Source organism: Martes martes (assembly GCF_963455335.1).
Source record: "Martes martes genome assembly, chromosome: X".
NCBI lineage: Eukaryota > Metazoa > Chordata > Mammalia > Carnivora > Mustelidae > Martes > Martes martes.
The window spans coordinates 31,015,029-31,032,713 of NC_137897.1; the positions used below are offsets into that span (position 1 = coordinate 31,015,029).

A 17,685-nucleotide genomic window follows, 5' to 3' on the forward strand; every position below is an offset into this window, starting at 1 on the left:
TGTTGGGTTTGAATAGTCAGGTGGGAAAAGAAATGACTATTCCTTAGGATAGTAAATGGTGATGCAATGATTGGTTACCCGTAGACAAATAAAGGAATCGTCTCTCTGTACCACTCCATACATAAACAAACATCATATGTGGATTAGAGACCAAATTGAAAAAGGTGAGGTTTTTAATCTTTAGAAGACAATGTAGCACATGATCTTTATAATGTGGGGTAGAAAAACATTATAAAACAAGGCCCACAAAGCACATACCATAAAGGAAAAATTGACAAATTCAGCTCTATTAAAATTAATAATGACCGTTCATCAAAAGATACCTTAAAGACAGTGACCAGGTAATCCACAAATGAGAAGACATTTTCCACGCATATCACTATATTGTACACCTGAAACTAATATTACATTGTATGTTAAATAATGGGAATTTAAATTAAAAAATTTTTTAAAAACCCAAAAGACAAAAGATGACTTAAAGATAATGACCAGATAAGCCACAAATGAGGAAATACATTTTCCACAGATATATCCCAGAAAGGATCCGTTTACAGAATAGGTAAAGAATCTGAAAAAGCTACATGATAAGCTCATATGCAACCTGATAGAAGATTAGACAAAAGATAGGAATTGTATTTCTTAGCAAGGTACTTTAAGGCTTGACTCCCTGTAAGCTGGCTTCTCTGTCCTTTTGACAAGTCACCCAAAATTCTTTGAGTACTTATTCATGCTACAATAAGATGTTCTAAGTTCATTTGGACTTTCTCTTTCCCAGTTTTAGAATCAGCTGTTTTTCCAAGGAACCCTGATTCTGTTAAGGGAGAATAGTATTTGGAAACCAAGATCTGCATGCTTCATGCAATTATTAACATTATGGTGTTGCTGCTCCCATTCCCTCTATTTGGACAGAGATAGAGAATATTTGCATACACACATACACACAGATAGGTACACACACCTATATACACATAAACATTTTTGTATCTGTGTTTTTATCCATGTATATCTACAATACTGAAAAACATTTCTTCACACCGACACCTCCAATTTCAATCCATCACTACAATATTCATCTCAGTTTCTTCCTGGATATCATTATCCTTAAACTTTCACTTATTTGATCATCTCCTTATATGCACCAATTTCCCTTCGCCGTCACCAGCACCTCTTTTATAATTACTTCCTTACCCCACTGGGACTACAGGGCTGCTGTAGCTGGATGTCACTATGTGGACTCCCTCGTCATCCTACCCAGTCTCTGACACCCTGAGCCAGTCCACTCTCATGTCTGAGCACCCTATTCACCCTGTTCAATCTCTGTCACCCATGGTGGACCTCCCTCCTATGCAGATGCTTATCTTACCTCATTCCGAGCCACCATGGCCTTCCCTATCCTGGTGCACATGCCTCTCCTGGTTGTCTCTACCTAATGGCTTTATGACTGAGTTGTTCTGGAAAAGGAAGAGGAAAAGAAGAACTACCTCTAGATCTTTATGGTTTCATTTTTTATAATCTCTTTAATCCATGGGAATATGGTATAATTTAAAGGTAATTGTCCTTCTATCAAGTCATTACTTAATAATTCATTAATATATAGTATTATATAACATTGAAATAAATAACAATTTTTAATTTTTTAAAGATTTTTTTTTACTTGGCAGAGATCACAAGTAGGCAGAGAGGCAGGCAGAGGGAGAGAGAGAAGGAAGCAGGCCCCCCGCTGAGCAGAGAGCCCAATATGGGGCTTGATCCCAGGACCCTGGGATCATGACCTGAGCCAAAGGCAGAGGCTTTAACCCACTGAACCACCCAGGTGCCCCCAACAATTTTTATTTTTCAAGAAAGTGGTGGAAAGACAACCCTAGAAGCAAGAAAGCCAATTTGTTTGAAATTTAACCTACTCCTGAAAGAAGAAAAATAAAGTTGAATTTTAACAATGCTGAAATTTTCTTTTAAGAAGATAGTATGTAAAGTTTGATTTGGAAAGTTTTAAAATAAAAATTAAATAAAGAAACCTACTCACTAAAATGTGAAATTTTAGGAAGAACAAATGAAATCATGTTTGGGCTCTGTGACTGAAATACATTAGTTGCTCCTGAAGTTCTCCAGTGTATATCTGTTTCCATCTAGAAAAATAACCAAAAAGCCTTTTCTTACCCTTTGCCCTATTTCTTTGAATTATGTCAAGTAAAATTAAACATTGAAAACTAAGAACTATCCAAGGAAAGCATGGATTTATATGAGCATATTTATCGTTATAAATATTGTGTAAGAAGACTGTCCACTGAGTTTTTAGTGTAGATTATGCTTCTCCATATATCACTAAATTCTTCAACAGATGCTGTTATTGCTTCAGTCTTACCTTGAGCCAGAATCAGAAGAGTTCTTAACACTCCCTAATTGATAAGGGTGTCTATTATGCTTAGACTGTTTGCACGATGTGTTTTATTCTGGGTACCTGTCTTCCTCCTGCAAGTCTGGACTTTCGCTGCTTGATAAGCAGAGGGTGCCTTTGTGACAAGCCTCCAGTAAAAATCCTAAAATTAGTATGAAAGGGCTTCCCTGGCCAGAGACATTACACATGTTGCTGCATTTTCATTGCTGGGGAAAGAGAATGCTCTGTGTGAGCCTTCATGGGAGGCAGAGAGCATAAGAAGACCTGAACATCGATTCCTCTAAACTCCACCCGTGTCTTTTCCCGTTAAGTTCTTGTCCTGTATCCTTTCTGCACTGCTGTGATAGATCTTAGTCCTGAGTACAACTATATGCTGAGTTCTATGAGTTGTTGTTTTTTTTTTACATGAGTCCTTTTAATGAACCTCTGACATTAGTAGTGATATTGAGGATCCCTAACACTCTTGACTTTGAACTATCTACAGATCTGAATTGCCTGATTTCAACCATCAAACGGGGACAAAGTGGGTAAAGAGGAAACCTCAAAGATGGGTATGACAGTCCCAACTTAAGAAGCTTAAGTCTGTGTCTTCATTTGTGTGTTGTGACTAATAATGACATTTAATGTTTCCTGATGGTATCTGCCATCTAATAATAAGGCAGTGCTTCTCAAATGTGCTCTGATAGTTGTCATCCCACAAGACTCTCCTTGAAAAAATAACCCCAAGGTCAAGTATTTTGGGAAATATTCAAAAAAAATAGACTCCACTTTGACATTTATAGCACCTCATAGTACAGTCCATAACTGACACACTTCCAGAGCAAGGATGATGTAACTTCTCTTGTCTTTCTATGCACTGTTTCTAATGTGCAAAAGCCATGTAGGTGGTAATATAAAAATCACCCATCTGTCCTCTATCCAGATGCATTCAATATTAACATTTTGTCATGCTTGCTTCAGTTCATTTTCTCTTTTTAAGGAAACTAAATATTTTGGGGTCAGAAGTTTCTTTGGCATGCTTCCACAATGGCATTCTCTAAGTTCTTCCTCCAGAGAGGTAACCATTACCTTAAAGTGTAGTTTATGTTTCCTGTCTACGTGTTCACACTTTTTCTATCTGTGTAGTTAGTGTTGTTTGGGGTGTGTTTAATATTTACAGAAGTGGTTTTGATGTTATTTGTGCAACTTGCTTCTTGGGGCTATAAAATTTGCCCATGTAGATATATATAGCCCTTACTTAAATATCTTGACTACTTTATACAAAGTAATTTTATGCCTGTTTTACCATCTATTTTTTATGGATTTCTGTTGTTTTGTTTGGGTATTACTTCTTGTTGTTATTGTTGTCATTGTATTTTGCTATTACAGAAATATTTTGCCGTGTATATCCTTGTAGGAAGTTCCTTGTGTCTATATGCACTTGAGAGTTTCCCTTAGCCAGATACCTACTGTTGAATTGCCATCTTATAGAGAATGTACCTCTTCTGACGTGTAGAAGAAGGGAAATACTAAGCTCCAGCTCACTATAGAGGTCCTGTCCCACCTAAGGGGATAGAAAAAACTAAGAAACACTTGTCAAGTTTACAGTCCAGAGGCATAGTCTAACTAAAAGATTGAAACCTAATCATAAGACTTACAGAATGCTTCCCCTTTCCCCACCCCTTACCACTTTGTTACTGAAGGCCCATTTATAGCAGTTCTTTTTATCCAGTATATCATATTAAGCAATCAAGAAAAAATCGCAAAGCATACTAAAAGACAAAGAAAATGCTTGGAAGAGACAAAGGAAGCATCAGAACCAGTAATGACAGGTGAGTTGGAATTATCAAAGAATTTTAAACAACCGTGATTAATATGCTAAGGGCACTAATGAATAAAGTAGACAGCATGCAACAACAGATGCATAAGGTAAGCAGAGAGATGATAATCTTAAGAAGGAACCAAAAAGTAATGGTAACAATGAAAAACATTGCAACAGAAATGAAGAATGCCTTTAGAAGATTTATTACTAGATTAAACATTGCAGAAACAAGAATCTCTGAGCTGAAAAAGAAAACTAAAAAGCAAAGATAACAGAGATTCAAAAAAAAAAAAAAAACCCAGCAGAAATGAAAGTAAAGAGAAAAAAGACTGAAAACAAAGGAACAAAGGACAGAATATCCAAGGAATGTAGGACAATTACAAAAGTTACATATATATATATGTAAAAGTTTATATATATATATATATATATATATATATAACATATATATATGTTACAAAAGTGACATCTGTATATAATAGGAATATATATATATATATATATATATATATATAACAAAAGTGACATCTGTATATAATAGGAATACCAAAAGGAAAAGAAAAGAGAAAGAAGCTAAAGAAATATTTGAAGCAATAATGACTAAGAATTTGCCCCATATTAAAGTCAGACACTAAACCATAATCAGAAAGCTCAGCAGACTCTAAACAGCTTAATGCAAAGAAGTATACCGAGGCATATCATTTTCAAATTAGAGAAAATCGAGGATAAAAAAAATTCCTAAAAGAAGCCAAAGGAAAATAGCTCCCTGCCTGTAGAGGAACAAAAATAATAATTACATCAGATTTTTTAGAGACCATGTCAAGGAGAAAATGTAGAGAAACAAAATGTTGAAAGAAAAAAAACCCTACAAACAGGGATTCTGTACCCTGTGAAATTATCCTTCAAAAGAGAAGAGGAAATAAAGACTTTCTTAGACAAAAATTGAGGGAATTTGTTGCCAGTAGACCTGTCTTTCAAAAAATAGTAAAAGAAATTCTTTAGAAAGAAAATAATATAGGTTAGGAACTTAGATATATTTAAAAGAAGAGCATTGAAGGAGGAATAAGGAAAGGTAAGATAAAAACTTTGGTTTTATTTTTAATTGCCCTAACAGATAACTGTTTAAAATAATAGCAACAAAAATAAATTAATTAATTAAATTAAATAATAGCAATAATGTATTCAAGTGTGGGTGCTTATATATATAATATATATGCATATACATATATATGTCATCCAACATATACATGTTTATGTATGTTTATATATAAATGAAAGAAATGACATGAAGATACATAGGACAAGAGGAAAGAAACAGGATTATTGTGTTTTAAGATACTCACACTACCCATGAAGTGGTTCAGTTGTTATTTGAAAGATGGCTTGGAGAAGTGATGTCACCAAGATGGTGGAAATGAGACCCCAGTCTCTCTCCTCTCACAAAGATCAGCAATTTTTTGCTATCCATGAAAAAAATACTGGGAGAGCTCAGAGATCTACAAAAGGACACACATAAACAATTTAACAAAATCAGGAAAATACTACAAAAACAAAATGAGAACTTTTGCTGAGAGAAAAAAAAGAAACAGAAATTTGGGGACTGAAGAATATAATAACTGAACTCAAGAATTTACAAAAGAGCTTCAACATCAGACTGTATTAAACAGAAGAAGGAATCCATGCACTCAAAAACAGAATATTTGAAATTATACAGTTATAGAATGAAAAGGAAAGGAGAATAAAAAGGAATGAAGACAGGATTTATGGGATCCCATTAAGAGAAACAATGCATGCATCATTGAAATTCCAGAAGGAGAAGAGAAGGAGGAAAGAGCAGAAAGCTTATTTGAAGAAATAATGGCTGAGAACTTTCCAAACTAGGGAGAGGTTTAGATATCCAATTTCATGCAACTAATAGGTCAACCCCAAAATTTCAATCCAAAATTATTTTCTCTAAGAAATATAATAATACAGTTGTCTAAAATCAAAGGCAAAAGAGAATTTTTAAAGTAGCAAGAGAAAAAAATTTTCTCATAGAAGGGAATCCACTCATAAGGCTATTAGCAGATTTTTCATCAGAAATCTTTCAGGTAGGGAGAGAATGGGAAATATATTCCAAGTGCTGAAGGAAAGAAATATCCAACCAAGAATACTTTACATGGCAAAGTTGTCCTTCAGAAACAAAGGTGAGATAAAGACTTTCCAAAACAAAAGATGAAGGAGTTATCACCACTCAGCTTGGCTTGCAAGAAATGCTAAAAGGAGTTTTTCAAACTGATATGAAAGAATGCTAATTAGTTACATCAAAGTGTATGAAACTACACAATACACTGGTGAAAGTAATCATATCAGCAGATTCTGAATACTCTGTGTAATATTATGGTGTGTTAACCACACAACATGAGTCATATCCTTCACAAAAATTAAGGGAGGAGGGTCTGAATAGACATTTTTCCAAAAAGACATGCAGAGAGCCAACAGATACATGAGAAGGTGTTCCGCATCACTCACCATCAGGGAAATGCAAATCAAAACCACAATTAGATATCACTTCACACCTGTCAGAATGGCTGGAATCAAAAAGACAAAAATAAGTGTTGGTAAAGGTATAAAGAGAAGGGAACACTTGTTCAATGTTGATAGAAATATAAATTTTGCAGCTGCTATGGAGAAAAGTATGGAGGTTCCTCTAAAAATTAAAAATAAAACTACCATATGATCCAGTGTGTTGCTATTATTTATGATAGCCAACACATGGAAATAACTTTAGTGTCTATTAATGGATGAATGGATAAATAAAATGTGGTATACAGGCATACCTCAGAGATATTTTAGGTTCAGTTCCAGATCATTACAATAAAGCAAGTATTGCAATAAAGTGAGTTGAATGATTTTTTTTTTTTGGTTTCCCAGTGCATGTAAATGTTTATGATCATGTTATACTATAGTGTGTAAAGTGTGCAATAACATTATGTCTTAAAAATGATGTATATACCTTAATTTTAAAATATTGCTAAAAAAATGCTAACTGTCATCTGAGCTTTCAGTGAGTTATAATCTTTTTGCTAGTAGAACGTCCTGCCTTAATATTGATGGCTGCTGACTGATCAGGGTGGTGGCTGCTGAAGGATGGGTTTGTTGTGGCAATTTCTTAAAATAAGACAAAAGAAGTTTGCCTCATCTTCCTTTCATGAATGATTTCTCTGTAGCGTGTGGTGCTGTTTGATAGCATTTTATCCATGGTAGAATTTATTTCAAAATTGGAGTCAGTCCTCTCAAATCCTGCCTCTGTTTTATCAACTAAGTTTATGTAATATTCTAAATCTTTTTTTTTTTCATTTTGACAATCTTCACAGCATCTTCACCAGAATTTGATTCCATCTCAAGAAACCACTTTCTTTGCTCATTCATAAGAAGCAACTCCTCAGGGTGCCTGGGTGGCTTAGTTGGTTGAGTGTCTGAGTCTTGATTTTAGCTCAGGTCTTGATCTTAGGGTCATGAATTCAAGCCCCATACTGGGCTTCATGCAGGGCATGGAGCCTACTTAAAAAAAAAAAAAAGCACGACTCCTCATCCATTAAAATTTCTTCATGAGATTACAGCAATTCAGTCCCATCTTCAGGCTCCACTTCTTTTTTTTTTTTTTTTCAGTGTTCCAATATTCATTGTTTATGCACCACACCAGTGCTCCATGCAATACGTGCCCTCCATAATACCCACCACCAGGCTCACCTAACCCCCGACCCTCCTCCCCTCCAAAACCCTCGGTTTGTTTCTCAGAGTCCACAGTCTCTCATGCTTCATCTCTTCCTCTGATTTTCCCCAATTCACTTTTCCTTTCCTTCTCCTAATGTCCTCCAAGTTATTCCTTATGTTCCACAAGTAAGTGAAACCATATGATAATTGACTCTCTCTGCTTGACTTATTTCACTCAGTATAATCTCCTCCAGTCCCATCCATATATACAATGGAATATTACGCCTCCATCAGAAAGGATGAGTACCCAACTTTAGTATCAACATGGACAGGCTCCACGTCTAATTCTAGTCCTCTTGCTTTTTCCACTACATCTGCAGTTACTTCCTACACTGAAGTCTTGAACCCCTCAAAATCATCCATGAGGGTTGGAATCAACATCTTCCAAACTCCAGTTAGCATTAATACTTGACTTCTTCCCATGAATCACAAATGTTGTTTCTAGAATGGTAAATTCTTTACAAAAGATTTACTTTGCCAAGATCCAATAGCAGAATCATAATCTATGGCAAATAATAACCTTACAAAATGTATTTCTTAAATGATAAGACTTGAAAGTCAGAATTACTCCTTGATCCATGGACTGCAGAATGGATATTGTGTTAGCAGACATGAGAACAACATTAATCTTATATATCTCCATCAGAGCTGTTGGGTGACCAAGATTCCTTTGAAAGGAATCTTTTTTTCTGAGCGGTAGGTATCAACGGTGGGCTTATTCAGCAAACCATGTTGTAAACAGGTGTGCTGTTATCTGTGCTTTGCCCCATTTATAGAGCACAGGCAGAGTAGAGTTATCATTATTCTTAAGGGCCCTAGGATATTTGGTATGGTAAGTGAGCCCTGGCTTCAACTTAGTCACCAGCTGCATTAGTCCCTAACAAGATGGTCAGCATGTATTTTAAGGCTTTGAAGCCAGGCATTGACTTCTCCTCTCTAGCTATGAAAGTCCCAGATGACATCATCTTCCAGTATGAAGGTTTTTTTTATCCATTGAGAATCTGTTCTTTAGTGTAGCCACCTTTTTAAATTATTTTAACTAGATTTTCTGGATAACTTGCTGCAGCTTCTGCATCAGGAATTGCTGCTTCACCTTGAACTTACATGCTGCGGAGATGACTTCTTAACTTAAACCTCATGAGCCAACCTCTGCTAGCTTCCAACTTTTCTTCCACAGCCTCCTCACCTCTCAGCCTTCACAGAAGAGAAGAGAGTCAGGGCCTTGCTCTGGATTAGTCTTTGCCTTAAGAGAATGTTGTGGCTGGTTTGATCTTCTAGCCAGACCCCTCAAACTTTCTCCATGTCAGTGATAAGACATTACCACTTTCTTATCATTCATGTATTCACTGGAGGAGCACTTTTAATTTTCAAGAATTTTCCCTTTGCATTCACAACTTGACTGTTTGACACAGAAGGCCTAGGCCTGTCTTGGCTTTTGGCAGGCCTTCCTCACTAAACTTAATCATTTCTAGCTTTTGATTTAGAGTGAGAAGTGTAGAACTCTTCCTTCACTTGAACACTTAATGGCCACTGTAGGGTTAGTAATTGGCCTGGTTTCTTTTTTTTTTTCTTCCAAGTTTTTATTTAAATTCCAGTTAGTTAGCATACAGTGTAATATTAGTTTCAGGTATAGAATTTAGTGATCATCACTTACATAAAACACCCGGTACTCCTCACAGCAAGTGCACTCCTTAATCCCTGTCACCTATTTAACCCACATCCCCACCTACCTCCCCTCTTGTAACCATCACTTTGTTCTTTACAGTTAAGAGCCTGTTTCTTGGTTTTCCTGTTTTTTCCTCCTCTAATGTCTGTTTTGTTTCTTAAATTCCTTATGAGTAAAACTTATCTTTCTCTGACTGACTTATTTCAATTTAGCATGATACTCTCTAGCTCCATCCATGTTGTTGCAAATGGAAACATTTCCTTCTTTTTTATATTTGGCCCAATTTCAATACTGTTGTGTCTTGGGAAATAGGGAGGCCACGGAGAAGGAGAGAGATGGGAGAACTGCCAGTCAGTGGAGCAGTCAGAACACATATTTATTAAGTTCAACATCTTATATCCTTCATGGTGCCCCAAAACAATTACAACAGTAACATCAGAAATCACTGACCACAGATCACCGTAACAAACTCAAAAGTAATGAGCAAGTTTGAAATATTGTGAGAATTATCAAGAGTATGACATTGAGACACAAAATGAGCAAATGCTATTGGAAAAATGGTACCAATAGACTTGCTCCATGAAGGATTGCCAAAAACTTTCAGTTGTAAAAAATACAATTATCTGTGAAGCACAATAAAGCAAAGCACAATAAAATGAGGTATGTCTGTATTTATACTTATATTTGTATTTGTATTTATATTTATTTAGTTGTTGTAATGTTTAGCTCATGAAATTTTGGAGACTGGCAAGTCCCAAGGTTTGAAGTTGGCAAACTGGAGACCCGGGAGAGCCAATGATATAATTCCAATCAGAGGGCTGGCAGACTTAATGTCCAGGAAAAGCCGATGTTTCAGTTTGAATTCAAAAGTAAGAAAAATTCATTCTTACTCGCAGTAGGGTCAGCCCTTTTGTTCTATTCAGGTTTTCAACTGAATGGATGAAGCTTACCCACATTGGCGGGGAGGAGGGGGATCAGGAATCTGCTTTACTCGGTCTATCAATTCAAATGTTCGATTTATCCAGAAATACGCTCACAAACACGATCAGAATGTTTGACCAAATACCTGGGTACTCCTTGGACCCATCGAGTTCACACAAATTTAACCATCACATAAGTCCTTTGTCCGATATATGTATAATAAATATTGTTTTCCAGTCTGCAACTTGTCTTTTAATCTTAATTAAAATCCATTTGACCAACTTTTTCTTTTACCATTTGTGGGTTTTGTGTCCTATGTAAGAAATTTTTGTCTACTCCAAGTTTGCAAAGAATTTCTGCTACACTGTCTTCTAGTTTCATAGCTTACATTTTATGAGTAATTTTATAATATACTTTTAGTTAATTTTTGTTTGTATGATGAGTTAAGGGTTGAGGTTTGTCTTTATTGATATTGATAAGTGATATTGATATTGATAAGTGTTCTAGAACTTTTGATGAAAAGATTATCTGAATTGACATTGTCATCTGAATTGAGTTGACATTGAAATCCAACCAACCATACATGTTTGTGGGACTAGTGTGTTCCATTCATCTAAATGTATGTTCTTACACCATCAAATACCAGAATGTTTTGATTATTGTTGCTTTCATGTTCCTTTCATGCAAATATTGAAGTAAAGCAGTATGGGTCTGCCATCTTGGCTTTCTTTTTTTTCAAAGTTGTTTTGGCTACCCTGAGACCTTTGAATTTACATATAAATATTAGAATTAAGTTATCAATTTCTTTGGAAAGTCCTGCTGAGATTTTGATTGAAACTATGTAGAATATATAGACCAATTTAGGAAAGATTGTCATTTAAATAACACTTAGTCTTCTGATCTGTTTATGCTGTCTCTCTCCATCTATTTAGTGTTCTTTAATTTCACTAAGCAGAGTTTTATAATTTTTAGTATGTAGGACTTATATATGCTTTGTAAAATTTATCCCAAATTATTTCATGTTTTTTATACAATTTTAAGTGACAACTTTTCCATTTTTTATTTTTCCAGTTGTTCATTGTTTATTAGTAGAGAATACAATTAATTTTTTATTGATCTTTTATATTGAAATCTTTTATTTATAGATATAATTCAGCAACTATTAGAATTAATTCTTTAGAGTTGTACATAAATCATGTTGTCTGTCAAAAAAGAGAGTTTAACCTCTTTCTTTCCAATCTGGATACCTTTTCCCCCCTTCTCTTACTTTGTTTAACTGGCTAGTATCTCCTAAAAATATTGATTAGAAGTGATGAGAGCAGACTTGCTTTCCTTTGTTTCTGGTCATAGGGGGGAAGTGCCCAATATTGCACCATTAAAAATAATGTTAGCTGGAGTAGCTATTTATCAAATTTGTGGGGTTTCTTTCTATTTTCTGTTTGCTGAAAGTTTTTACTTTAAATACACATTAAATTATGTGAAATGCTTTTATGTATCTATTGAGATGGTTTCATTTTTCTCCATTACTCTGTTACTATCCTGAATTCAACTGATTGATTACTGAATGTTGTATCAATCAATCTAGCATTCCTGGGTTAAACCCTAAATGTTCATGATGTATTATTCTTTGTTATATATTGATGGACTTGATGTACCATGTTTTAAGGACTTTTCCTTGAATGTCCATGAGGGATTGTTTTCTGTAGTATTTTTCCTTCCGATGATGACTTTGCTTGGTTTTAGTACCATAGTAATGTGGGACTCATAAAGTAAGTTAGGAAGTGTTCCCATTTCCTATATTTTCTGAAAGATATTGTACATAATTATTATTACTTCTTATTTAAATGTGTGATAGGATTCATCAGTGAAGTAAACTGTCCTTGGCATTTTCTTTTTTTTTTTTTTTCTTAAAGGATTTTATTTATTTGGCAGAGAGAGGTCACAAGTAGGCAGAGAGGCAGGCAGAGAGAGAGGGGGAAGCAGGCTCCCTGCCTAGCAGAGAGCCCGATGCGGGACTCGATCCCAGGACCCTGAGATCATGACCTGAGCTGAAGGCAGAGGCTTAACCCACTGAGCCACCCAGGCACCCCTCCTTGGCATTTTCTTAATGTAAAGGTGTTTAATAAGAAATTAAATTACTTTCATCAATATACATCTATTCAGATTTTATGTTTCTTCTTGTGTCAGTTTGAGTAATTTTGTCTTTCAAAGAATTTATCCATTTCATCCAATGTATAAAATATGTTGGCATAGAATTATAATATTCCCTACCTATACAGTAAGAGATTGTGTGCTCTATAATAATACCATCTCTCTCATGCCTGATATTGACTTTATATTTTTTCTTTTTTCTTGAACAGTCTAATCTAAAGATCTATCAATTTGATCTATTTTTAAAAGAACCAGTGTTTTGTTTCATTACTTTTCTTTATTGTTTATAGCTATAAACTCCCTCTAAACATTGCTTTAGTTGTCCCAACAAATTTTTATCCATTATTTTTTATATTTGTGTGTTGCTGGTCATTGAGTTCAAAGAAGTTTCTAATTTCCCTGCAAATTTTTTCTGAGCCATGGTTTATTTATAAGTGTGCTATTTAATTTTCCAGTTTTGGAGGACTACAAATACTTTTTTGTTGCTGACGTCAATTTAATTCCATTGTAGTCAGAGAACATGTGTATGATTTAATATTTTTCAAAATTAATTGAGATTCCTTTCATGCATGAGTGTATACTCTATCTTAGTGAATATTCCATGTACATTGGAAAGAATATGTATTCTGCTGTTGGGTGGAGTATTCTATATATGTCAATTAGGTCAAATTTGTTGATAGATTTGATCAGGTCCTGTGTATATTTACTCATTTTCTACCTTCTTGTTTTGTTAATCAATGATAATTGTTATAATCTTCAGGGCAGGCTCCACACTTAGCAGGGAGTCTGATTCTCTCCCTCTTCCTCTCCCTCTCCTCCTCCCCCCACTCACATGCATGCACTCTCTCTCTCCAAAATAAATAAATCTTAAAAAAAAAAAAAAAGAATTGTTATAATCCTTTAGTTTTTGTTTATCCTGGAAACTCTTTATCTCTCCTATTCTGAGTGGCACCTTGCTGGATAAAGTATTCTTGGCTGCATATTCTTCCCATTTAGGACATTGAATGTATCTGTCATGCCAGTCCTTTCTGGCCTGCCAAGTCTCTGTGGACAGGTCTGCTGCCAGCCTATGTGTCTACTCTTGTAGGTTAAGGACCTCTTGTCCTGAGCTGCTTTCAGGATTTTCTCTTCATCTTTGAAATATGTAAGCTTCCTATTACATGTTGAGGTGTTGCCATATTTTTATTGATTTTGAGAGGGTTCTCTGTGGCTCCTGGACTTGAATGCCTCTTTCCTTCCCCAGATTAGGGAAGGTCTCAGCTATAATTTGTTCAAATAAACCTTCTGCCCATCTCTCCCTCTTTTCATCTTCTGGGACCCCTATTATCTGGATATTACTTTGCTTCATGGAATTGCTGAGTTCTCAAAGTCTCGCTCATGATCCAGTAATTGTCTTTCTCTCTTCTTTCAGCTTCCTTATTTTCCATCATTTTATCTTCTATATAGACTTCTATATAGACTCTCTCTTCTGCCTCATTTATCCTTGCTTTTAGAGCCTGTCTTTGGGGCTGCATCTCAGTAAGAGTATTTTTAATTTTGGCCTGACTAGATTTTTGTTCTTTTATTTCTCAGTAGGGGATTCTCTAGTGTCTTCTATGCTTTTTTCAAGCCCAGCTAGTATTTTTAGAATTATTGTTTTAAATTCTAATTCAGACATCTTACTTATATCCTTATTGATTAAATCCCTGGCAGTGAGTACTACTTCCTGTTCATTCTTTTGTGGTGAACGTCTCCATTTCTTCATTTTGCCCAGAAAAGAACAGAAGAAAGAGAGAGAAAAGACAGCAAAAACAAGAACAGAAAAAAGAAAAAAAAAAAAAAAGAAGAAGAAAAAAATCAACAGGGGCGCCTGGGTGGCTCAGTGCATTAAAGCCTCTGCCTTCGGCTCAGGTCATGATCCCAGGGTCCTGGGATCGAGCCCCACATTGGGCTCTCTGCTCAGCAGGGAGCCTACTTCCTCCTCTCTCTCTGCCTGCCTCTCTGCCTACTTGTGATCTCTGTCTGTCAAATAAATAAATAAAATCTTTAAAAAAAAAAAAAAAAGAAAAAAATCAACAAACAAAATGGAACAAAACAAAAAACTAAATCCTTTGCTTGTTTAAAAAAAAAACCCATATCCCAAAATAGGAAGGACAGAAAACGTATATATACATACAAAAATAAAATAAAATACAATGAAAGGAAACCCAAAGTTAGTTTTATATATATATATATATATATATATATATATATATATATATATACATACACACGCACACACACACATACACATACACATACACTATATATATTTAAAAAGAACAAAGAAATTATTGAAAACATAAAAAATAGCTGAAAAAATAATACTAGAAGACTAAAGAATTAAAAAACCCAGGAATGCTGTATATTGTTTTCCCCAAGAGCTGAAGCTTTGCAGTTCTCTATGATCAGTAACTTGGTTCTAGCCAGTTGTTCCTGCTGGTCTTCTGGGGGAGGGGCCTGTTGTGCTGATTCTCAGGTGCCCTTATCATTGTGGAAATGCACCTTCCTTGCCAGGGAACCAGGCTCAGTGTAAGAGGCTCCACATTGGTGCTGTTTTGCTCCCTGAGGCTTTAAGTACCAATGGGCAGGATGAAAATGGTGGCACCCCACTCTCTAGCCCCAGAGCTGAAAGTGTGTGCCCCTCACTCTTCAGTGAGCCCTCACAGAAAAGCAGTCAATCACTCTTATCTCCCTGGTTCCCATGGGAACTCTGTGTTCACCCAGGCTGTGACCAGGCATTTTTATCTCAGGCACACAACTGAGTTTCAAGACTTCAAATTACATGGACTCCTGCAGCTTGACTTCCTATCTGAGCTCCAGATTCATTTTTTTCCAGCTACTTTCATGACAGTTCTGTTTGGATATCTAATAGGTGTCTCAGATTTTACATGATACGACTTCCCACCCCTCCACCCCAGATGTGCCTCTGGCAAAACTCCTCAAATTAATAAATTGCACTACTGTCAACCCAGGTGTTCATGTCCAAATATCAGAACCTAGATTATTTTCCTCATTTCTCATTCTTCACCTCTGGTCTATGAGCAAATCTTGTTGACTCATCCGGATCCAGCTAGAATGTGTCTCATCATCCATTTGTGAGCATCCCCTCCAATTCAGCCACCAATATCTCTCATTGGACCAACTGTAGTACCTCCTGACTGGCCTCCCAGCTTCAACTCCTCCCTACACCCTACCTTCTTTAAAGCAGCCAGACTCACTGACTTAACTTTCAAGGGGATTTATTCTAATTCATATTCAATATCACAAATTTGAGCCTCAGCCTTGACCATGTTTTCTTCAGCTCTTCTAATAAGGTAATTTTGGTTTTCTGCTACCACATTACTTCAATGGAAGAAAGCATACAATTGAAGGAGAAAATTGTATTTGGATATTTTGTAAGGGCAGTATGCACGTCTAAAACAGTGACCTAAAAAGTCATTCCCCTGTCTATGGGAAGCCAGCCTAAGGCTCAGTTACACTGTTACTATTGCCCAGGGCAAGCTTGTCAAAGAGATATTGTGTCATTCCTGTTTCTAAGACCCCACTGTTGCTACCCAGAAGCAACAATTTTTAACATTTGTGTATTTTAATAAGCTAAAAGTTTTCAAATAAAGTTGTTTTAAGTAAAGGCTTTAATACCAGCCTGATACCATTCTTCACTTTTTCCATAGAGACAATCACTGTTGTAAATTGTAGACCATGTTCTTTTATACTTTTACCATACATATACACCCACTGACACCCAGGGCCCCAGACCACCCACCTCTGCCCCCACATCATTTATAAAGGCAAGACTGATTTGTGTTTTCCAGGGTCCTATGTAATATCTTCTCCCTCCACCTCCCGAGATCCTGAGATGCATGTGATGGGCTTAGGGGAATGCAAGGACTCCTGGATTCCTGTTTTAAAACCTAAAAGGTGAAAGATTTGCATGCAAATCAACCAGACACCTTTTTTAAAATTTAGGAACCAAATAACTTTATTGAAAGCAAACAACTTTTTTATGGCAAAACTGGGAGAAAAGAACTGGAACCTTTTGCAAAGGCAATACTGCAATACGCATGCTCGGCATGGCGATCAGCGAAAGTCACCATGCGCCCTGGGCTACGGGGAAACAGTCCCAACTCAGTTCTTTCTGTCGCGGTGGCCCAGGGTGAGCTTGTCAAACAGGTACTCTGCCAGGCCGTCTTCCGGAGCCCCCATCTTGCGCAGGCTGGTGACATAGCCCCCCAACTGTTTGACGACGTCGACTTGCTCATGGAGGTAGTGGCTCTCCAGGAAGTCGCACAGCTGGGCGTCGTTCTTGTCGGTGGCCAGCTGGTGCAGGTCGAGCAGGCTCTGGTTCACGCTCTTCTCCAGGTGCAGGGCGCACTCCATGGCCTTCAGGCCGCCCTCCCAGTCGTCGCGGTCCGGCTTCTTGATGTCGCGCAGGCGGATGTGGCCCCCGCGCTGGTTCTGCAGCTCCATCAGCTTCTCGGCATGCTCGGTCTCCTCGCGGGACTGGCGCAGGAAGAAGCGGGCGAAGTTCTTCAAGGCCACGTCGTCGCGGTCGAAGTAGAAGGCCATGGACAGGTACACGTAGGAGGCGTAGAGCTCCAGGTTGATCTGGCTGTTGATGGCGGCCTCGCAGTCGGGGTGGTAGTTCTGGCGCACTTGGGAGAGCTGCGGGGTGGCCATGGCTGGCGTCCGGGGCACCAAGGCGAAGGCGGCGCCAAAGCAAGGGCTGTGGGACCAAAGTCCGTGGGGGCAGATACTCTTCAGGGTGGGCGCTTAGGGAGGCTGGAGATGGGCAGGCTGCTGGGCTGGCAGCTCACGAGCTCTGGGCTGGAACCGGAAAGTGGGTCCGTTAACCGGTGTTGGGGGGTGGGGTAAGGATCCGTTAGCAGGTCACTGGGGTCAGAGGGGAGGGGCCCTAGGCTCTGGAGGGACTAGGGGGTGTGGCTGGGGGCGTGGCTGCGGGCGTGGTTGGAGGCG

General features: G+C 37.3%; 1 protein-coding gene across 1 annotated transcript; it reads right to left on the reverse strand.

The window, feature by feature from the left end:
* Nucleotides 1-16,836: 16,836 nt before the first annotated feature.
* Nucleotides 16,837-17,388, reverse strand: LOC308336942 (ferritin heavy chain-like; the record flags this gene model as incomplete). The annotated part of the gene is made up of 1 exon (XM_080794872.1): nucleotides 16,837-17,388. The coding sequence occupies one exon, from the start codon at nucleotides 17,386-17,388 to the stop codon at nucleotides 16,837-16,839; it is 552 nt and encodes a 183-aa protein (XP_080650998.1).
* Between the last annotated feature and the right edge of the window lie 297 nt (nucleotides 17,389-17,685).